At 37.8% G+C, this 22,103-nt stretch overlaps 7 protein-coding genes and 1 pseudogene across 7 annotated transcripts; 2 read left to right on the forward strand and 6 right to left on the reverse strand.

The window, feature by feature from the left end:
- LOC109131129 (leucine-rich repeat receptor-like protein kinase PXC2) lies at positions 9,247-9,970 on the forward strand. The gene is made up of 2 exons (XM_019241738.1): positions 9,247-9,800; positions 9,856-9,970. The coding sequence occupies exons 1-2, from the start codon at positions 9,247-9,249 to the stop codon at positions 9,968-9,970; spliced, it is 669 nt and encodes a 222-aa protein (XP_019097283.1).
- LOC109131442 lies at positions 9,598-10,657 on the reverse strand. The gene has a single exon (XM_019242495.1). It carries the CDS (start codon positions 10,524-10,526, stop codon positions 9,993-9,995), a length of 534 nt encoding a protein of 177 aa, XP_019098040.1. The 5' UTR covers positions 10,527-10,657; the 3' UTR covers positions 9,598-9,992.
- On the forward strand, positions 10,815-12,289 carry LOC104768268 (leucine-rich repeat receptor-like protein kinase PXC2). The gene is made up of 2 exons (XM_019241739.1): positions 10,815-10,822; positions 10,888-12,289. The coding sequence occupies exons 1-2, from the start codon at positions 10,815-10,817 to the stop codon at positions 12,287-12,289; spliced, it is 1,410 nt and encodes a 469-aa protein (XP_019097284.1).
- LOC109131295 lies at positions 13,905-14,462 on the reverse strand. Its single transcript, XM_019242063.1, has one exon. The coding sequence runs from the start codon at positions 14,441-14,443 to the stop codon at positions 14,021-14,023; it is 423 nt and encodes a 140-aa protein (XP_019097608.1). The 5' UTR covers positions 14,444-14,462; the 3' UTR covers positions 13,905-14,020.
- Positions 14,600-15,436, reverse strand: LOC104768269 (RING-H2 finger protein ATL74-like). The gene has a single exon (XM_010492196.2). It carries the CDS (start codon positions 15,271-15,273, stop codon positions 14,818-14,820), a length of 456 nt encoding a protein of 151 aa, XP_010490498.1. The 5' UTR covers positions 15,274-15,436; the 3' UTR covers positions 14,600-14,817.
- LOC109131373 lies at positions 17,005-17,536 on the reverse strand (annotated as a pseudogene).
- Positions 18,369-19,107, reverse strand: LOC104768270 (zinc finger protein 4). The gene has a single exon (XM_010492197.2). The coding sequence runs from the start codon at positions 19,105-19,107 to the stop codon at positions 18,415-18,417; it is 693 nt and encodes a 230-aa protein (XP_010490499.1). The 3' UTR covers positions 18,369-18,414.
- Positions 20,451-22,097, reverse strand: LOC104768271 (serine/threonine-protein kinase HT1). The gene is made up of 5 exons (XM_010492198.1): positions 21,864-22,097; positions 21,584-21,779; positions 21,350-21,474; positions 21,074-21,232; positions 20,451-20,995 (listed from the first exon to the last, which is right to left on the reverse strand). The coding sequence occupies exons 1-5, from the start codon at positions 22,080-22,082 to the stop codon at positions 20,717-20,719; spliced, it is 978 nt and encodes a 325-aa protein (XP_010490500.1). The 5' UTR covers positions 22,083-22,097; the 3' UTR covers positions 20,451-20,716.

Raw genomic sequence — 22,103 nt, forward strand, 5'->3', positions numbered from 1 at the left:
AGTTTTGTTACTTTTTGGTGTCGTAGTTATTGATGACAAAATGGTTACTAATATATTCGTTGCAACTCTTGTGACGTTTTTGTTACAAATAAAAATTTGTGACCATTGTATTGCAACCATTCAAAAATCGTCACAAATTCGTAACAATGTTTATATTGTGACTAAATACTTTGTATTGTGACTAAATATTTCGTCTTAATAAAATTATTTTTTTGTAGTATCTAATATATCTATTAATTTATTTAACAAAAACAAATTGAAAGACCAGACTAGCTCATTCAAATCCATTAAGATCGTACAATATTCCAACACGAGGGTCAAAAAGTAGAGAGACAAGAAGTTGTTAATTAAGTCAGGTCAATGAACTTGCAATTGAAGCAGATCGGAAAGATAAAGAGCCCTTCTTGACCCTTCTGCCCTAAGTACCCACTAACTACCCTTTATTCATACATAATCAGAAAAAAGGGCAAACAAACTATATCTCCTTTCGAGTTAAAAGGGCCTTTCTATTGACTAATTATAAAGAACCACTCATTTCCATGAGCCAAGAGTATAGTGTTGTCCTTCAATGCGTGTATGCTCTCAAAAGAAATAAAAGTTAAAAATATATATTGATAATGCATCTCATTTAATTTGTTTTACTAGGTAATAACCCGCGGAAAACCGCGGAATGAGTTTTTTTTGATGAAAATTTGTAATAAGTTATTTTGTTATTATGTTATTTATAATGGTTTGTGATTAAAAATTTGGTTTGCTTATATTAAAATTTTTATATTTTAAAAATGTTTGTTGAAAACCTGTCAATAAAACATTTGCGTGTAGTGAACAAAATTGTTTAAACCTTTGTCAATTAAACGCAATTCTTGTTATAGCTGTGAAGTAAATAAAAAGATATAACTGACGTGTAAAAAGAGCAACTAAATATAGATAGTGAAGGTTCTTAAAAACTTCTTTGAAAACAACATTCATTGTTTTTTTCCTGTGGCTTCCATTTCTTGTCTGTAATAAACACCTTCAAGCATTGAAAATATTTAAATCTCAACTTAGTTTTATTTTTCAGAGAAAAAAACGCTTGCTAAAAGAAAATTATAAGTTTTTAAAATAGATAAGATATTATATCTATATCTTTTATCTTTTATTTATTAATTTTAAAAATCTATGCCGTTAAATGAAATTGTTATATATTATATTCGATTAGATTTTTGATAAAAAATTTAACCCATGCTGAAAAGTTTTTTGATAAAATTTGTGGTTATATAGATTTTATTCGATTAAATTTTTAAAATCTTAACTGTTAATTTTGTTTTTAAGTATGAATTATATTTGATTTTAATAGTTTTTTTTTTACTTTTCTAGAATTTATTTTATTTTATGTGTCCTCAATTTTCGTTTTAATTAACAATATTTATTTATTTAATTAATTAATTTTAATTAAGTTTTTCTAATGGCAATTGAATGTAATTTTTTACACATTTTAAGGTTAATTTCAAATTTGTACTTCCCAATTAATATAGTAGGATTTTAATATGACATTTAACATGACATGGTCCCCCTCTTTTTGTTTATGTGAGCTTATTGCATATGATGCAATTTAAAACCGGATAGTTAAGATTATCCTAATCAAGTACCCAACCCATAGTTAGATGCTGTTTAAGAATTCTAGAAGAAGAAAAAAACAAAATTAGGATGACGAATACTGTTTGGTACCTTAATCATTCAAGATGTATGCATGATTCATGGCAGCTAATATTAAAGTCTGCGTCATGGAAGTTCGAATTAATTTAGGTAGAAGAAATTTTTCGGGTAAACGGACACGAAAATTTCTTGTTAAAATAATGCATCAAATTAAGATTCTTTTTCAAGGCGTTAGCATGCGATCATGTGTATGCACGTCAATGTTCACAGGGTAGCATATATAGATCTATTAGAGGACGACATGTACCTATAATACATATATTATATGACCTTAAGAAAATATCAAACTCCTATTAGCTCTGATACTACTAGCTAGAGAGAATCTAGGCTTGAGTTACTTGTTAGTTTCGTTATAAACGTGTAATGCATTTTTCTATATCGGCACTTGTATGTAAGTTTCCTATAATTACAATATATAGGTATATTTAAATTTAGATGTATTTATAATTAAGATAAGATGACTCCAGAAGCTTAGGTTAGAGAGCTAATTAATTAAGAGTGAAAGCAACGTCCGTGTGGAAAAAAAATAAAAGTCATGTTCTTGATTTGAATTGATGGGTTGGTTAAGTGTAAACACACTGCGATATTCACACATTCTGGTCAAAATCGTCTCCACTTTCTTCCGTACTTATTCATTTGGTCAGCGTATCCTAATAATTTTACTTTTACCATTCCAATACAGTAGTACGTAGTATGTGATATAATATATTTTTTTTTAAATTCAAATATTAATGTAGGCTGATAAACATGATAAATTGAATTCAAAGCCTTAGTTAATTTGTTACATCTCCATCGTTCTTCTAGTCAATTATATTCTATTTACTACTACAATTAATTTCCAGATAATAAGGAAAACAACAAAGGTTTAAAATTTGAAAATTCAAATAAGCCACCAACATTCAAATCTATGTTTTTCATTTATATATATATATATATATATATAATTAGTATTATACATTTAGCGGTTTATGGTTTGAATTTTTATATAAGATAAAGTGCATGGAATAAGAATGTCAATATATTGACCAAATCAATGGTCCAGGTAAACACACACTTTTATAGATCGGACGATACGCATAAGTCGTAAGACCCGTTTCGTATAAAAGAGTCAAGTACTTTTCCTAATACTGTATCACACTTTTTAAGATGTTAATTTGAGCATATATTTTTGCTGCACAAATTTAAACAGAGCCCAGAATAAATTGAATGTGATACTGTTTTATTTTAAACATACAGCATCAAACTTATGAAATTAAAATTGCTGATTAGTGATTAATTTACCGAAATTTCAAAACTAAAAAAAAAAAAAAATCATATATGTAGACGGAAATAAAATGCATCGATCGAAAGGGCTTGCATATAAATAAGGCTTTTTAACTTTCGGAATCAAATATGGGCCTAATATTGAGAATAGAATAGCCCATTAGTTAAATTAGGTGATCATGCCCAAATCAGAATAAAAGCGGAAGATAATAGGGGCATTCTCAAAAATGCCCCTTTTTCTATACCCCTTTCTAAAAATACCTCTTCATGTTGACTATTTTTAAAACTACCTCTCTTTATATACAAAATGACCAAATTACCCTTTTTGAGTGACAGCAAGAATGTACAGTCATCAAAATCGAAAATATTTTCCCGCCAAAATTTTTTTTCCCACCAAAATCGAAAATTTTTTCCAAAAAAATTATTTTTTCCCGCCAAAAAAAAAATTTCCCGCCAAAATCAAAAATTTTTCCAGCCAAAAATATTGAAATTTATACTTTTTAAAGACATTGTAAACGCTTTTAAAAACGTTTACAATGTGTTTAAAAACCTTTTTAAACACATTGTAAACGCTTTTAAAAACCACGTAAATGCTTTTAAAAAGCTTGTAAATGCTTTTAAAAGGTTTTTAAACACCTTATAAAAGCTTTTAAAAACTTTTTAAAAGCATTTACAAGGTGTTTTAAAAATTTCTAAAACCCTTTTAAAAATCTTATAAAAACTTTTACAAGGTTTTTAAAAACATTGTAAAAGCGTTTATAAGGTATTTAAAAACCTTTTAAAAATCTTTTTAAAAACCATTTGAAAACCTTTTAAAAACCTTTTAAAAATCTTGTAAAAGCGTTTACAAGTTGTTTAAAAAACCTTTTAAAACTCTTTAAAAAATCTTGTAAAAGCCTTTACAATGTGTTTATAAGGCTTTTATAAGGTTTTATAAGGTAGAAACCTTATAAAACCTTTTTAAAACCTTGTAAATTTTTTTTGGCGGGAAAATTTTTTTGTCGAAATTTTTTATCAAGATTTTTTTGACAAAAAAAATTTTTGGCGGGAAATTTTTTTCGAAAAATTTTTGGCGAGAAAATATGTCGGAAATTTTTTGGCGGGAAAATTTTGTTTTTCTTTTTATTGAATAAAATAATTTTCATCTAAAGGTAAAATGGTCATTAAAAATTAAAAGAGAGCAAAAATAAAAATGGCTAGAGAGGGTATTTTTGAAAAAGGATATATCAAAATAGGCATTTTTAACAAATTCTAAGATAATATAGTTGCTCTTGCTCCCTTGTTTGACAATTTCAACTTACTGCAACTCTTTAATGGTTTAGTTGGGCAATCCAATCTTTGAACTCTTTTTTTGTGTGTGGCTGCCCGTACATTTATATAGTTTCGCTTTGATTTTGTTAACATGAATCGAACATTACAGAACCATACTGGTCACGTCTATCCATTAGTTTAAGTCAACCACATATATTTGTTATATTTATATATTTATTTATATTGGGTGTCAAATATTAATTTATAGATAAACATCATGCACACACACACAGTAGCGTTTTTATAGGAAAATGGAGAAATCTGTATACCTAACTATGAGTAAACTGTAAACAAACACTAAACGATTCATTTTCTTGAGAAATGATGCTCAGATATATCTTCTTGATTCACAGTAAATCCAACTTAAAAAAAATAGAGTTGAAGATTGATAGTTATCCTTTTAAATATATGCGAACTGAACAAACAAAAAATGATCGAAATTTGGGGGTTTTTTTTTATAAATAACTAGACATAAAACAAAGTAACTAAAACTCAATAAACAGAAAACAGAATATGAAAACATATTTACTACTGAAGGGATAAAATATAAGTGTAAGTTACACTGTGTAACACATGTTAAGATATAAATGTAAAGGTGGTGAATTGTTGCTTGGGAATGAAACAAAGGTAGAGTCTTGAGAACGTTTGGTAGGCATGTTTTTTTCTATCCTCATCATATCACTCATTAGCCCTGTTTTTTCTTTCTTTCTCTTATGAATAATATATAAAAAAATACTCTGATTTAGCCTTGATTTAGTTAGTGATAATATAGGAGTTATTTTCCATTAAACTAGTAAGATCCATACACAGAACAACCAATAAAAAAAAAGGAAGAAGAAGAGAAGAGAGCAAGGGTAAAAGTCAACGGGGAGATGTGCGAGATGGAGTGAGCACCGTTTACGCCACTTCTCTCCACTGTGTGCATTCAATGAAGCGATTTTTAATTAAATGTAAGAAGTTGGTATTAAAGAAAAAAAAAACAATAAACTCTGATAATATAGTGAGTCTTGGGTAGTACCGTAGTAGTAGTGCTTGAGGTGTGGAAGCTCTACACCATAGATTGTCTAAAAATCATTATGTCACTTAACTTTGTGATGTCTATAATAATAAGAAAAAAAGGAAATGATGGCGTAGCATAGCATGCTAAGGGACAAGAAAGGCTTTGGGGGAGAAAGAGATCACTTCTCCTCTACTCCATCATCCTGCTTTGCTGCTTCCAAATTTTTCATTTGATTACTTTATTTTCAAATCTGATTCCTTCTAGTACTACAGTATTATTTATGATCATAAAAGCGTGAACGGTTTTTTATAAGTATTACTAGTATCATTATTATATACTACTTTTTCATAGGATGTTTTAAGCAAAGCACGTAGATTAAAAAGTTTTTAATTTTAACAAGTTCAACCAATCAGAAATAATACTGCATAATATAAAGTATTAAACTAATCTAAAAGTTGTATTGAAATTTGAAAACATTATATATTATGAAACAACAAACTTCTCCAAAACATCTTATATTTTAAAACATCTTATATTTTGAAACGGAGAGAGTATTTTGTTATTTGAAAAAGGGGTAGAATACAAAAAAATATTAAAGAAATAAAAAGCGGGGATGGGAGAGAGAGCATTTGTCTTGCAGACTTGAATTATATCTCCCGGAGCTTACTCTACAACAGACCAGTGTCTCTCTTTATATCTGTGTACTTCTCTCCTTTTTCTCTTTTTAATTTTCTTTAGACAAGTTTCTCTCTCTCTCTCTCTGCAACACAACAGAACAGAGGAAGGAAGGAAGGAGTATTAAACCAAAAACACTTTTGGGGGTCTTATCTTAAGTCCACCATTATTAATACTCTCTCTACCTTCCCTTTTACTCTTTCTCTCTATTCAAAACCCTTTCAAACTCCTCTGTCTTCTTCTTCCATCTTTGTTCTTCTCTCTCTCTCTCATGTATGTTAAAAACTCAATAAAACTCCTCTGTCTTCCTTATGTTTGTATTTTCAGGTAAAAAGAAAGGGAAAGCTTTTTTTTTTTTTTGGTCCGATCCTCCGAGTCCCCCAGCATCATCATTCCCTGTAAGTTGCATTTGTGAAGGTCGGTCGCATCATCATCAATGTTGAAGGACGCCGTTTCAGTCAGCATCTTTATCCTCCTGGCCGTTTCAGTCACGGCAGACCCGACATTCAACGACGACGTTTTGGGTCTCATCGTTTTCAAGGCTGGACTCGACGACCCTCTCTCAAAGCTCGCTTCCTGGAACTCGGAAGACTACGACCCCTGCAACTGGGTCGGTTGCATTTGTGACCCTGCCACCAATCGTGTCACGGAGCTCCGACTCGACTCCTTCTCTCTCTCCGGTCACATTGGCCGTGGCCTTCTCCGTCTACAGTTCCTCCGCGCCTTGGTCCTCTCCAACAACAACCTCACCGGAACCCTAAACCCCGAGTTCCCTCACCTGGGCAGCCTCCAAGTCGTCGACTTTAGCGGGAACCATCTCTCGGGTCGGATCCCAGAGGGGTTCTTCGAGCAATGCGGGTCCTTGAGCTCCGTCTCTTTCGCCAACAACAAACTCACCGGTCCCCNACGTTTGGTAGGCATGTTTTTTTCTATCCTCATCATATCACTCATTAGCCCTGTTTTTTCTTTCTTTCTCTTATGAATAATATATAAAAAAATACTCTGATTTAGCCTTGATTTAGTTAGTGATAATATAGGAGTTATTTTCCATTAAACTAGTAAGATCCATACACAGAACAACCAATAAAAAAAAAGGAAGAAGAAGAGAAGAGAGCAAGGGTAAAAGTCAACGGGGAGATGTGCGAGATGGAGTGAGCACCGTTTACGCCACTTCTCTCCACTGTGTGCATTCAATGAAGCGATTTTTAATTAAATGTAAGAAGTTGGTATTAAAGAAAAAAAAAACAATAAACTCTGATAATATAGTGAGTCTTGGGTAGTACCGTAGTAGTAGTGCTTGAGGTGTGGAAGCTCTACACCATAGATTGTCTAAAAATCATTATGTCACTTAACTTTGTGATGTCTATAATAATAAGAAAAAAAGGAAATGATGGCGTAGCATAGCATGCTAAGGGACAAGAAAGGCTTTGGGGGAGAAAGAGATCACTTCTCCTCTACTCCATCATCCTGCTTTGCTGCTTCCAAATTTTTCATTTGATTACTTTATTTTCAAATCTGATTCCTTCTAGTACTACAGTATTATTTATGATCATAAAAGCGTGAACGGTTTTTTATAAGTATTACTAGTATCATTATTATATACTACTTTTTCATAGGATGTTTTAAGCAAAGCACGTAGATTAAAAAGTTTTTAATTTTAACAAGTTCAACCAATCAGAAATAATACTGCATAATATAAAGTATTAAACTAATCTAAAAGTTGTATTGAAATTTGAAAACATTATATATTATGAAACAACAAACTTCTCCAAAACATCTTATATTTTAAAACATCTTATATTTTGAAACGGAGAGAGTATTTTGTTATTTGAAAAAGGGGTAGAATACAAAAAAATATTAAAGAAATAAAAAGCGGGGATGGGAGAGAGAGCATTTGTCTTGCAGACTTGAATTATATCTCCCGGAGCTTACTCTACAACAGACCAGTGTCTCTCTTTATATCTGTGTACTTCTCTCCTTTTTCTCTTTTTAATTTTCTTTAGACAAGTTTCTCTCTCTCTCTCTCTGCAACACAACAGAACAGAGGAAGGAAGGAAGGAGTATTAAACCAAAAACACTTTTGGGGGTCTTATCTTAAGTCCACCATTATTAATACTCTCTCTACCTTCCCTTTTACTCTTTCTCTCTATTCAAAACCCTTTCAAACTCCTCTGTCTTCTTCTTCCATCTTTGTTCTTCTCTCTCTCTCTCATGTATGTTAAAAACTCAATAAAACTCCTCTGTCTTCCTTATGTTTGTATTTTCAGGTAAAAAGAAAGGGAAAGCTTTTTTTTTTTTTTGGTCCGATCCTCCGAGTCCCCCAGCATCATCATTCCCTGTAAGTTGCATTTGTGAAGGTCGGTCGCATCATCATCAATGTTGAAGGACGCCGTTTCAGTCAGCATCTTTATCCTCCTGGCCGTTTCAGTCACGGCAGACCCGACATTCAACGACGACGTTTTGGGTCTCATCGTTTTCAAGGCTGGACTCGACGACCCTCTCTCAAAGCTCGCTTCCTGGAACTCGGAGGACTACGACCCCTGCAACTGGGTCGGTTGCATTTGTGACCCTGCCACCAATCGTGTCACGGAGCTCCGACTCGACTCCTTCTCTCTCTCCGGTCACATTGGCCGTGGCCTTCTCCGTCTACAGTTCCTCCGCGCCTTGGTCCTCTCCAACAACAACCTCACCGGAACCCTAAACCCCGAGTTCCCTCACCTGGGCAGCCTCCAAGTCGTCGACTTTAGCGGCAACCATCTCTCGGGTCGGATCCCAGAGGGGTTCTTCGAGCAATGCGGGTCCTTGAGCTCCGTCTCTTTCGCCAACAACAAACTCACCGGTCCCCTCCCTCTCTCCCTAACCTACTGTTCTACTCTCACCCATCTCAACCTCTCAAGCAATCAGCTTTCTGGGAGACTACCTCGTGATATGTGGAGGTCCCTCAAGAGCTTAAAGTCTCTTGATTTCTCTGACAATTTCCTCCANAGTATTAAACCAAAAACACTTTTGGGGGTCTTATCTTAAGTCCACCATTATTAATACTCTCTCTACCTTCCCTTTTACTCTTTCTCTCTATTCAAAACCCTTTCAAACTCCTCTGTCTTCTTCTTCCATCTTTGTTCTTCTCTCTCTCTCTCATGTATGTTAAAAACTCAATAAAACTCCTCTGTCTTCCTTATGTTTGTATTTTCAGGTAAAAAGAAAGGGAAAGCTTTTTTTTTTTTTTGGTCCGATCCTCCGAGTCCCCCAGCATCATCATTCCCTGTAAGTTGCATTTGTGAAGGTCGGTCGCATCATCATCAATGTTGAAGGACGCCGTTTCAGTCAGCATCTTTATCCTCCTGGCCGTTTCAGTCACGGCAGACCCGACATTCAACGACGACGTTTTGGGTCTCATCGTTTTCAAGGCTGGACTCGACGACCCTCTCTCAAAGCTCGCTTCCTGGAACTCGGAAGACTACGACCCCTGCAACTGGGTCGGTTGCATTTGTGACCCTGCCACCAATCGTGTCACGGAGCTCCGACTCGACTCCTTCTCTCTCTCCGGTCACATTGGCCGTGGCCTTCTCCGTCTACAGTTCCTCCGCGCCTTGGTCCTCTCCAACAACAACCTCACCGGAACCCTAAACCCCGAGTTCCCTCACCTGGGCAGCCTCCAAGTCGTCGACTTTAGCGGGAACCATCTCTCGGGTCGGATCCCAGAGGGGTTCTTCGAGCAATGCGGGTCCTTGAGCTCCGTCTCTTTCGCCAACAACAAACTCACCGGTCCCCTCCCTCTCTCCCTAACCTACTGTTCTACTCTCACCCATCTCAACCTCTCAAGCAATCAGCTTTCTGGGAGACTACCTCGTGATATGTGGAGGTCCCTCAAGAGCTTAAAGTCTCTTGATTTCTCTGACAATTTCCTCCAGGGAGACATCCCCGACGGTCTCTCCGGTCTCTACGATCTCCGCCTTATCAACTTCTCCAGAAACTGGTTCTCCGGTCACCTTCCTTCCGACATCATCGGACGCTGCCCTTCCCTAAAGTCGCTTGATTTCAGTGACAACTACTTGTCTGGGAATCTTCCGGATTCTATGAAAACGATCAGCTCCTCTTGCACCTCTATCCGACTGCGAGGTAACTCTCTGGCCGGAGATATCCCTGATTGGATCGGCGACGTTGCGACCCTCGAGACTCTTGATCTCTCTGGGAACAACTTCTCCGGCAATGTCCCCTTGTCCCTCGGGAATCTCGAGTTTCTCAAGGAACTCAACCTATCCTCTAACATGCTCGCTGGGGAGCTCCCGCAGACCATCTCCAACTGCTCCAACTTGATCTCCATTGATGTCAGCAAGAACTCATTCACCAGAGATGTGCTTAAGTGGATGTTCACCCAAAGTTCTTCTTCGCTTTCCAGATTTAGTCTCCACAAAAGATCAGGGAACGACACCCTCGTTGCCTTCCTTCCAGCTCTCCGGGTCCTCGATCTCTCTTCAAACAGCTTTTCCGGTGAGTTACCGTCTAACATCTGGATCCTCACAAGTTTGGTGCACCTCAACATCTCCACCAACTCTCTCTTCGGTTCCATCCCCACCGCCATCGGAGCACTAAAAGCCGCTGAGATTCTTGATCTCAGTAGTAATCTTCTCAACGGAACCCTTCCTGCTGAGATCGGAGGAGCCGTCTCCTTGAAACAACTTCATCTGCACAGAAATCGCCTCTCCGGTCAGATTCCGCCACAGATCTCTAACTGTTCCGCTTTGAACGCAATGTAAGCTCGCTCGCTGTACCACAAGTCCCTGTCTTACTTCTTCATGCTCTGAAACTGTCTTGTTGTATTATTACAATATATCATCTCTCTCTCACAGTAAAATACAAATAATATATAATGTGGGGGTGGGGTTGTGCAGAGATCTGTCAGATAATGAATTATCCGGTGTGATTCCGGGGAGCATTGGCAGTTTGAGCAATCTCAAGTACGTTGACCTGTCCAGAAACAACCTCTCGGGAAGCTTACCAAAAGAAATAGAGAAACTTTCGCATCTCTTGACCTTCAACATCTCCCACAACAGCCTCACAGGGGAGCTGCCAGCTGGAGCTTTCTTCAACACCATCCCTCTCTCTGCCGTCACCGCTAACCCATCCCTCTGTGGCTCCGTTGTGAATCGCTCATGTCTCTCTGTCCATCCAAAACCAATCGTCCTCAACCCCAACTCCTCCAATCCAACCAATGGCCCAGCTCTCACCGGGAAGATCAGGAAGAGCGTTCTCAGCATTTCTGCCCTCATTGCAATTGGCGCTGCCGCCTTCATTGCCTTTGGGGTCGTGGCCGTCACTCTCCTCAACGTCCACGCCCGAGCTAGTGTTTCTCGTCACAATGCAGCTGCTGCTCTTGCTCTCTCTGTTGGAGAAACGTTCAGCTGTTCCCCCAGTAAAGATCATCAAGAATTCGGAAAGCTGGTGATGTTCTCTGGCGAAGCCGACGTCTTTGACACCACTGGCGCTGATGCGTTGCTCAACAAGGAATGCGAGCTGGGACGTGGTGGGTTCGGAGTGGTCTACAAGACGAATCTCCAAGATGGTCGTCCTGTGGCAGTCAAGAAACTGACAGTGTCGGGTCTAATAAAGTCGCAGGAGGAATTCGAGAGAGAGATGAGAAAACTCGGGAAGCTGAGGCACAATAATCTGGTGGAGATGAAAGGGTACTACTGGACGCAATCGCTGCAGCTCCTGATCCACGAGTTTGTTTCTGGTGGAAGCTTGCACAGACATCTCCACGGAGACGAGAGTGTTTGCCTAACGTGGCGTCAACGCTTCAGCATCATTCTAGGGATAGCCAGAGGTCTAGCTTATTTGCATGGCAGTAACATCACTCACTACAATCTGAAAGCAACTAATGTGCTCGTAGACGCCACAGGGGAGGCTAAGGTCTCTGACTTTGGGCTGGCCAGGCTGTTGGCTTCGGCACTAGATAGGTGCGTCTTGAGCGGCAAGGTACAGAGCGCACTGGGGTACACAGCCCCAGAGTTTGCATGCCGAACAGTCAAGATAACCGACAAGTGCGATGTTTATGGGTTTGGGATCCTGGTGCTGGAGGTGGTGACGGGGAAGAGGCCGGTGGAGTACGCGGAGGATGACGTGGTGGTGCTCTGTGAGACGGTGAGAGAAAGGTTAGAAGAAGGGAGAGTGGAGGAGTGCGTTGACCCTCGGTTGAGAGGGAATTTTCCAGCGGAGGAGGCAATACCGGCGATTAAACTAGGTTTGGTATGTGGCTCCCAAGTGCCGTCGAATAGGCCGGACATGGAGGAAGTCGTGAAGATATTAGAGCTGATACAGTGTCCCCCCTCTCATGACTTAGAGTGATTCATAACGAATCAATCTATCCTTGTATTTCTTCATTCCTTCTTCAGTTTTCACACTATCATAATATAGCTTTCGTCTTTATTTTTAAGAAAAGTGGTTTTTTCTTGTGAGTTCACCACTGTTAAGTTGTGAATCTTTAAACTTGGTTTCATAGCAATCACAATGTTGAAGGGTTGGTTCATTAAAAAGATTCAAACGAAAGACATTTGTAGCTCTAAAAAGAGTGTTGATCAAAGGATCTCTTTATTCCGCATATTACTAACTCCTTGAATTGAAGCCTTTGTGTTAACTGTTAAGGTTTCTCGGTTTGCTATGTCCTGTTTTTTTTTTTTTTTGAATCTGTAAACACATTGCTGTTTTCAGTTAGCATGATTCTAATCAACACACACACACACTAAGCATTTACTCAGAATTTAGACGTCAGTCAGGCGCACTAAGCATTTTTAGTCAGAGTTCCACACTGTCACAAATTTTAATTTTATGTTCGTAATAATCATTCCTTGGCTTTTTGATTGTTCTTTTCCATAAAGCAAAAAACAAAAGGGAAAAGAGAAGTCCACCATTGTGAAGTGAAAGTCCCAAAGGGTCCAAGCTTGAGCTTTTTCTGTAATGCTTTCATTATTGTATAGTTATGGAGTGCCCCACACACTTTACTCACTTCTCATTTTCATATTCTCCCAAAACTTTTGTTTAATTTCATTTTATTTTTGTTAGGTAATGTGCATACACTCATTCATTTAAGCCATGCAATTCATTTACTCATCACACATGGTGGTCAGGAGGAACATATTGTCGATTATTTTTTGTTTTTTTTTTACCTTACTATAGCTGTATAGCAGCAGACGATTCAGATATGAGACGCAATCACCCTAAAACATTTCTCAAAATTTTAGTGCATTTATAAATATCATTATGTCTTCGCTTTTCTCATGTCGGGTCTCCACTTTATTCTCCTCGTTAGACGACACTAAAAGCATATTACTATATACGAAGTAGTCCAGTAGTTTAGTAGTATTATTCCATACTTTTTTTTTTTTCTTTTAGTTTACGTTACAATATAAAACCCCATTACAACTTTTATTGTTCTACCTTTTGCACTTTTTGGCTTCCAGTCTCAACTCTCAAAGGTACCTTCGGCTAGTTAACATTTCCCCAACAAAAAGGCTTTGGTTCGTATGTTATAAGAAGATATATGCAGTTGTGGACTTGGGAGTAATGGACCAACATCAACACTTGGGCCGTGGTTCTCTAAGTCAATGCAAAGATCCAAACATTTATAATTCAGCGAGCGGTGGACGACCTTGCAGTGTGTGTGTGTGACAATGCTCTGCATTCCACTCAACTAATCACACACACTCACTCTATTTGCCTCACTGAGAGGTTACCAGTTTCCAAGTTGTCACACCAAAACAAAGTGAGAGCTTTGGTCTCGTGTCCACCAAAACAAAGTGAGAGCCGTCTTTGAAATTGAATTGCTTGGTCTCTAAGTTTGAAGGCATATTTTAATTATTAAAACAAAACACTGAATAAATCCCATAAGCATAACATATCAGGGGATGATTTTTACACAACTAAACAGCTATTTTATTTCTGTTTAGCAGAAGAAGAATTTGAATATCATTTGTTTGGCTACTTTTCCGTCTTGAATTTATTTTCGGTGGAACAAACAATTCATTGAAAATGCCTTTTTTTTTTTTTTTTTTACTTAGTTAATACCAAACAAAGCATAACCTAATATAATTGGAACGGTTCGCTTCTCAACTTGATCCATGGCATTAGGTAATTGGCAACGATGATGATCAGAGTTACGGCGGCACCCACGCCTCTTGCTTTCTTTGCCGCTACCACCGCTCGGTTCCAAACCAATTCGATGAGTGTCTTGGCATCCACAGCTTCTCTCCGCCTCCGCCTACGGAAGATAGCAGCAGCAAGACTCCGGATGAATCTGACGCGATCGGGTTTGGATTGAGAATCCACTTTGAGATGATGATTTCGGAATCTTAGGACGAATGAGAACCGGTGAAGCTTCCAAGAAGAGAGCCTGTTCCGTAGATTGAGCTTCAAACTGAAACGTTCGGCTCTCACACAAACTTTAAGCTTCCACAGCACCACCGACCTCTGCTTTTCAGACTCACCACCACCCATCATCATCATCACTCGTCGATTAGGGCGACCGACTTACACAAACAACAACAACAACAACAACAACAACAACAAGATGGGCTTTTTGAATACTTGAATAGGCCCAAACAAGGTGGGCCTCATTCGTTCGGGTTTCGTATCTTTAAAAATATTAAACAACGCATAAACAAACAGTAAAGTATCTGATTTACTAATTTTACTACAACAACAAGTGAAGAAGACTGACTGACTTAGTAGTACTAACAACAATAAGCTACCAAAATTAGGAATAATAATGAAGTGTGTGTTTATTTAAACTCTACTAGGCTAGTTTACTAGTAATTAGTGATGGAGTAGTTTACTACTTACTACTAGTAGTAGTGGGTGGAGTAACCACCACCAATCATTTATGCAGGGATGAGTGAATGGCGACAATTAGGACAGGAAGAGTGAGAGACAAGCCAGGTGTCGATGCAAGACATGTGGAAGCTGTGATTACACGGGGGCAGAACACGGACTCTCTCGCCGTCGGAGAATTCACCCAAACATATGGCGCACTCCGTAGCCGCTATATTCACAAGGCTAGTCGACCCGTACGCAGCTACAGGAAACTTGTTCAGCTCTCGCTTCTTTAGTCCAGTTCTGTCGGCCATCGTCGCCCCAGATGATGATAACCCGAAACCGCATCCCATGGCGCACCGGAGGATAGAATTCAGCCCTAGCGCTAGTATCAAGGCGCAGAGAAGAGCGGCGAGTATGATCACCATGTTTGCGTCGAAGTTCATGTCCCTCAGGTACCCATCTCCGCCGCTGCTGCTCGTCTCGCTACCGCCGTGGGAATCCAGCAGCAGCAGTCGATGCATTAGGCGTCAATTGACAATTGGTGTTTCTCTCAGCTGCTTCTTCAAAAATATTGTGTGTGTGGTGTGGGAGAGACGTGATGATGAGGAGGAGATCAAGAACTCCCAAGCAGGTTGGGTTTAACTACTTACTTCTTTTTTTTTTTTTTTTTTTTTTTTTTTTTTTTTNTGATTTCTCTCTCTCTCTCAGCGGTTTTGTGGTTATCTTTTAATACAAAAGTGGGGACCTTCCTCCTCCTTTTCTCCTATCTGTTAATTTTTTTTTTTTTCTTTCTTTTTGGCTATATATATATTATGTGTGGATTTGCACAATATTATAGAGAAGTAAATTATGGATGAAAAAAAAATCACAAGTGAGAGAAGAAGACAATTATTACACAGATTCTGGTCTTTGGCACTTGGAAGATATTTTGTTTGTCTCTGAAAGATCGATATACTTATAATTCTTTTACACATATGGATGGAGTATAATCAAAATCACTTTCATTTATTAGTAATTTAAATATGCGTCAGTTTCAAGTGTTGGGTCCCCCGTCAGATCAGATCAGATCAGATCAGATCGCATGAAATTTATTTTTTTGAAAGACTAATTAAAGAGATTTTGGGTTCTTCTTTTTTTGTTGTTGGTTGTTTCTTCTTCATCAAGTGAGAGAGGTGTAAAAATAATGCAACAGCAAAGAAAGCACCAAGAATAAAACCATCTTTTTTTTAAGGATGAATGAAGTCATCAGAAGTGGCAACAAACTATTTGGTGAATCACAACATTAACAACAACAACCCCCACTCACTCACTCTTTACACTCACATTTTCAATTAATGATATATATATATACCACGCAGCAGCAGCATCAGCATATCAGCGTCCGCGTCATCTCAATTATTGGGTTTTTATTGTTATACAAAGCCGAACCAGGTTTGTGTAACTCACTCCCACGTTTTTTGGGTACTCAATTTTACAACCTAGCTAATAAGAGTACCATTTGATGTCTTGGTGACATATTATTATTTATGACTAGGTTCTACAATACCATTGTGTAAATGACTAGTCTAGTGAAAGATAACATCATATGTCATTATCTTTTTGTTATGTCCTTAAAAAATTAAAAATTAAAAATTGAAACTGTAAAGTGGGAAAGTTTATGATTAGAAAGCAAAACTGCAAAATGACAAAACTAAAACAATCTTAGAAGAGCCTGATTATGTTTGTTGTTTATTCCCGGAGTCGGCAGGCAAGCCACATAGATTTTTTGTCACAACAAGATTGCTTTTGCTTTTGGAAACCTACGTTAGGAAGGAAACAACTCACTCTGTTAATAATAGGGAACTACTTACTCTCACAAAAGAGTGTATTCCAAGGATTCGTTGACGCGTCGATGATGATTACAAAATCTGCAGGCCCATTTACTTACTTGACGTTCCAAATCCAGGGCCAATTACCCCCTTGGCGGCTAAGAGGAGCCAAGAAATTCCCCCGGGACTCTTACCATTTTTTTTTTTTTTTCTAGTTTGTTTTGTAGGGTTTGGATTAAAATTCCAAAACCCGAAGAAATAAAATTAATCAAGACTTATTTTGCGTGAATAACAGGAAAAGTTATTATAAACAAAAAAAAAAAAAAAGATGTAAGATAGTAAAATACTAGATTAGTGAGTAATTTGATTGGATCACTCATTGTCTGTCTTGGTCAACATAGATTAGTTTAGTACAATAGTAGCGGGAAAGCGCTAAACTCCGGTTACATTAGACAAAACACATGTCCTTTATTCTTGGTCTTTTTGCTCTTGCAGCAGCTTCTTTCTCTCATTTAATGCTGTATAAGATGTATATATGACTGATTAGAGATACAGATAATTTTATTTTTTATGTCTTTATAATTAAAAGGGTAGCAAACTCAACTGTGAAAGCATGTATATGTGTATTGTTTTTACCTGTTGCAGTTGGTGGAAGGGTCGATCTTGTAAGGAAGTTTGACACCACACTTGGCTGGCAAAGTGGCAGCATTCTTGAGATTCTTTGACGTGTAAGACACTCCTCCCAACGAGACTTGATTCAGCGACACACACCTTGCCTGTTTGATGCGCTCTTTGCTTGTCCGTTGAGCATCCTGATGCTAGTGCAACAGCTGCCCGGAATGGTTCCTCCCTGCGCCACGTACACAGCGCACGGGTAAAGGTTGGCTACTACCGCGTTGCAAGACTCCGCTGCTTCACAACCCCTTGAAACAATGGAAACAAGAAGCAGACATAACGGTAGCACAACTCTCATCATTTCTCTCTCTCTCTCCTCTTACTCTGTTGCTTAGTACTACTTAGAACGTAGTGAGAAAGAGGTTTATATAACCTTAGAAGAGAAAAGAGTATGGTTGGTGGTTGAGGAGAGGAGTCTGTAATGCCCCAATCCCAGTCCATGGGCCCATCTTCTTTAATGGATCTCACGTCTTCTCACTAAGCCCGTGAGGCCATCAATATCCGGCGGTCGGTTTGTTACGTCCGGGAAGTTTTTAAAGACTTGTTATCGTCCCTACAAATCACCACATAATTTTTTCCTGAGTTTTCTCATCACGCTTAACTCTGGAGTTCTTTCAGCACCCTTAGAGCGAAAAGATAAGTGCACTTTAGTGACATAGGTAGTCAAATCAATTCTTTTAAACTTTTCCACAAGTTTATGAAACCGGGGTGTCACAGAGTCACTGCTGAATGCAACCTTCACCCACTAAATCTCCAATCCCAAGAGATGACTTTTGTTTCATCCCAAACAAGTTTTAACTGCATCACAAAATCTTTATAGTAACACAATCCAATTCGTAAATGATAATAACTGGTTCTATTTCTAAAATTCAAATGATTAATCTCGCATATATTACAGTATTTAGTTATCATATATATATAAAGCTGTTATCTACGCCAAAAAAACGCTTTTAAATTTTGAAATTTCAGATCGTTAACATAAAACTAGTGAACACTTTTTATTTATTTTTGTGTCAAGTAGAAGACCAGGGAATTCAAAGTCACTTCTTTTTACTTAAAAAATAGTAATATAAGCTTTAACATTACGATATTAAAAAAAAAAAAAACACAAGAAAAAAAAAGAAAAGCAGAATCAAGGAACAACTAATAAAATTTAACCCTCCCGAGAAAAAAAGAAATCTATAGCTTGAGAGACAAGTCTATATCAGAATCGTTGGAAGTATCAGTGTCCGGTTGATCTTTTCCCTCGCCTTGCACGTGAACGTTGCCCTCTAGGTTTGCAATCAAATTTTTGGACAAATCGTCAGTCTGTGGAACCGAGAGGTGAGACAACATAGGGATATTAAGCCCTCTGTATCCAAGCCGACATCTGAAGACGTTGAAAGGAAAGGGCTGCTTAGTTTTAGCAATGTTAGGATTGTAACGAACCCCAAGATCATATTGCGAGGAGCTGCTGCCGTTGTAGGAAATACCACTTGGCGGCGGGTACTGGCTGTAGAAGGAGAGTCCAGGGTAGTTTATTTCCATCTCCTTACGCCTTTTAGCCAATGATCGCTCTTGCTTGTGAGCGTTTTGATGTCCTCCCAAGGCTTGCGACGTAGAGAACTCTTTTTTGCAGAAGGTGCAAGCAAACACCCTCGCTTTAGCATCGTTCCTCGCCCCTTGTGCCTCATCATCTAAAACTCCTCCAAAGCCAGAGTTTCTTATATTTTCGTCGAACAGGAAGCGGAACTCGAGCCGCGGAGTCTCCACCGCTGGTTCAGCCGCAATCTTCTCTTTCATTTTCCCCTTGGTCCTCGGGATGATCTCATGCGAAGATGACGAGATGCTGCTGGAGGAACATGATGTGGGCGTAGAGAGGTTGAGTTCCATGGTCAAAGGAACAAAAGAGATTTGTGTGTGTGTGTAAAAAGAATATGATGATGAACAAGATCGATGGGGTGCTTGTATTTAATTGTTCAATAGGGATATAATCATTAATGTCAAAAAAATCTTCATACTTATGGTAGAGAATCCCAATTTTAGAAAGTAACATTCAAGGAAACGGCTTATTGACACTATTTTTTGCCTTATGCCTTTGATTCTTTATATATCTCCTTCAAGATTTCTGCCTCTTATCACTTTTCTTCTTTCCCATTAATTTGCATCTTTTCTTAATTTCCTTTTCTCTCTACTCTGTAGATTATCAATTATTCTCTTTATTTGGTAATATTTTCTTTAACTTCCGTCGGTTTCAATTCACACTTTCTTAATTTGAAGATATTAATACGATATATATGTGTCATATTTTTGTTAGGAAACATAAGTCCACTCTGGTTTCTTTCTGAATCTCTAGTTTACCAAGATTAAGCAAGTTGCATTTACTCATCTTTTGTTTTAAAATTCAAATAGAAACTTTCGTTACTATCTTTTGTATTCAAAGATCTGTTACATTTATTTATTTTCCACACTACTTAGCTGGATGTTTTATTGAAATGGAAAATCTTTATGTTTTTGCTTTAAAATACAATCAAGTCATTTCAACCCATTTATTATAATATACTGTCAGCTTTAAAATTTTATACTTTGTCAAAAAATTGGTACCGATATAATTTTGTATACGTATGCCAATGTCGTTTTTCAAAACTATCAACGAATAAAAAAGGTTTTAAACTAAGTCAAAAGAATATTAATCATCAACACAGTTTCAAAAAAGGTTAGAATATCTAAAGTAAAAAAAACATATTGTAGTGTAAAACTTAATAATGGCCACTAATCTACAGAAAATCACTTGTACATTTATATGTTTACTATTATCTGCATTATAGAGTTGCAAGTACATTTTAAAATTAGTTAACAGTTTTTGAATATAAACTTGTCAAAATTGTGTAAATATAGTATATCTAATGATAAACAAATTCTATAGTATACATTAACGAATTACAAAGGGATACATATACATATATATATATATATATATATTTGTGTAAACTGTAAAGATACTACTGATTTGCGAATATAAATTTATGTCGATGTTAAAAATGAATATAAATATTTTTTAACATTTAATATAATGATATTTTTATTTAGAGAACATTAATGTTAGTAATATATAAGAATCACTTTCTATTCTTCGTTTTTTTCTTAGTTTTAATAATTTTTTTTAAAAATTAGATACTCTCTATGGCCATTATGGAATGCACATAGGGGCTGTATGTTTCTCTGAGAAATTCGAAAAGTATAAAACGTATAAAGTAGATAATATACATAGTTGACCATCCACAAGTGTTTTTACTTTTTAGTATGTATAAAGATAAACATAGGTTTTAACATTTGACTAGATTAGTTTGGCGTGTGAAGCTGATACACCAGAGTTAATCACTTGACAAGAAGAAGAAGAAGTGAGTGCTACGTAAGACTAATCTTGTACTTGTCGGCTAAAGTCATGTATTCACCAAAGCAGTGGCAGTGGCGAAGACGAAGATCTCTTCTTGGTAGGTACCTAAGAGTTTCTGTTCCTCTTAGCAGCAAAAAGCTGGCGAATGAAGGCAAATTTTCCCTTTTCGCGGCTGGAGAACTCAGTGATGGCTCCGCTGTTGGTCCTGTTGGTGTGAGGGTGAGGCAGAGGCGGAGGGGGAGGAGTGAGGGTAAGGAGGAACTCATTGAGCAGTCTGATAATTTGGCTGAAGCTTGGCCTCATGTTTGGGTCCTCCGCCCAACAAGACTGCACTATGAACGCGAGACTGGGAGGTATACCCTCTGGCATTCCTGGCCTCTCCTGCTGCAATGTGTTGAAGAAGAAAAGAGGTTAGTTTCCAATATAGCTCAAAGATCACAGGGGAAGAAGAAGATAAAAAACCTTGAATGCTGCAGCATAGGCGGCTTGAAGGTTGGACATGCCCTCGAAAGGCATCCGATTAGTGAGAAGCTCCCAGAGCACGATACCAAAGCTGTAGACATCAACTTTGTTATTGTAATGCTTCTTCTCTCCTTGGCGAAGGGTCACAGTACTGTAGAGCTACGGATGACAATCATGAAGACATAGATGCATTGGTGGGTGATAATGTTAATGCAGGGGAGAATGTAAAATGTGAATCCATGTAGTACAGTACAAGACTGACGGGAGTGGGCAGACCTCAGGAGCCATCCAACGGTAAGTCCCAGTCTCAGCGGTCATCATCTCAGTAACGGTTTCTTCCCTAGCAAGCCCAAAATCGGCAAGCTTGACGGATTTGTGATTCTCCGTGAGCAACAAGTTGTCTGGGACAGGACAACAAACCATAAGAAAGCAAGTTTTTTTCTTTTTTCTTTTTTTATAAAAAAAAAGATAGGTCCATCCAACGAAGCTAGGAGAGAGTGACATACATACCAGGTTTGAGGTCACGGTGAATGATACCATTGGCGTGTAAGCAGTCCAAGGCGCGGGAAATGTCAAGGGCAAAGGACAAAGCAAGAGGGAGATGGAGCACCTGAGGACGGATGGAGGCAAGATATTTACGGAGGGACATCCCTGGGAGCAGCTCAGTCACTATCACCATGAGAGGGTCTTTGCAGGCTCCAATAAACTGTTTTCAAAAGTTTCCCAAATTTTTAGAAAGAAAGAAATAAAAAAAAAAAAAAAAGAAACAGGGGAAGAAAGAGAGAGAGACCTTGACAAGATTAGGGTGTTGAACTCGGGACATCATATTGACTTCGCGGATGAAACGGCGGCTCTCTAAGGAAGATTTGTCATCAGGTTTGACAACTTTGATAGCAACAATCTCGCTACCATACCTTCCTTGGTAGACTTTGCCGTGAGCGCCTTGGCCAATCTTGGAGCCGATGAACAACAATTTGGGATCGAGAAGCAGACTTTGGTCAATCGTCATCAGAGCCCCCGACGATGATCC

Source organism: Camelina sativa, chromosome 20, assembly GCF_000633955.1.
Source record: "Camelina sativa cultivar DH55 chromosome 20, Cs, whole genome shotgun sequence".
NCBI classification, from domain to species: domain Eukaryota; kingdom Viridiplantae; phylum Streptophyta; class Magnoliopsida; order Brassicales; family Brassicaceae; genus Camelina; species Camelina sativa.

Coding starts and splice junctions, on each gene's coding strand:
- LOC104768269 (XM_010492196.2), bottom strand. CDS start 15,273: ATGCATCGACTGCTGCTGCTGGATTCCCACGGCGGTAGCGAGACGAGC.
- LOC109131295 (XM_019242063.1), bottom strand. CDS start 14,443: ATGATGATGATGGGTGGTGGTGAGTCTGAAAAGCAGAGGTCGGTGGTG.
- LOC109131442 (XM_019242495.1), bottom strand. CDS start 10,526: ATGGCGGTGGGGATGGAACCGAAGAGAGAGTTGGTGGAGATGTTGAGG.
- LOC104768271 (XM_010492198.1), bottom strand. CDS start 22,082: ATGACGATTGACCAAAGTCTGCTTCTCGATCCCAAATTGTTGTTCATC. Junction 21,780..21,863: donor AACACCCTAATCTTGTCAAG/GTCTCTCTCTCT, acceptor TTTTGAAAACAG/TTTATTGGAGCCTGCAAAGA. Junction 20,996..21,073: donor CCTATGCTGCAGCATTCAAG/GTTTTTTATCTT, acceptor AACACATTGCAG/CAGGAGAGGCCAGGAATGCC.
- LOC109131129 (XM_019241738.1), top strand. CDS start 9,247: ATGTTGAAGGACGCCGTTTCAGTCAGCATCTTTATCCTCCTGGCCGTT. Junction 9,801..9,855: donor GGGAGACTACCTCGTGATAT/GTGGAGGTCCCT, acceptor AATTTCCTCCAG/GGAGACATCCCCGACGGTCT.
- LOC104768270 (XM_010492197.2), bottom strand. CDS start 19,107: ATGGAACTCAACCTCTCTACGCCCACATCATGTTCCTCCAGCAGCATC.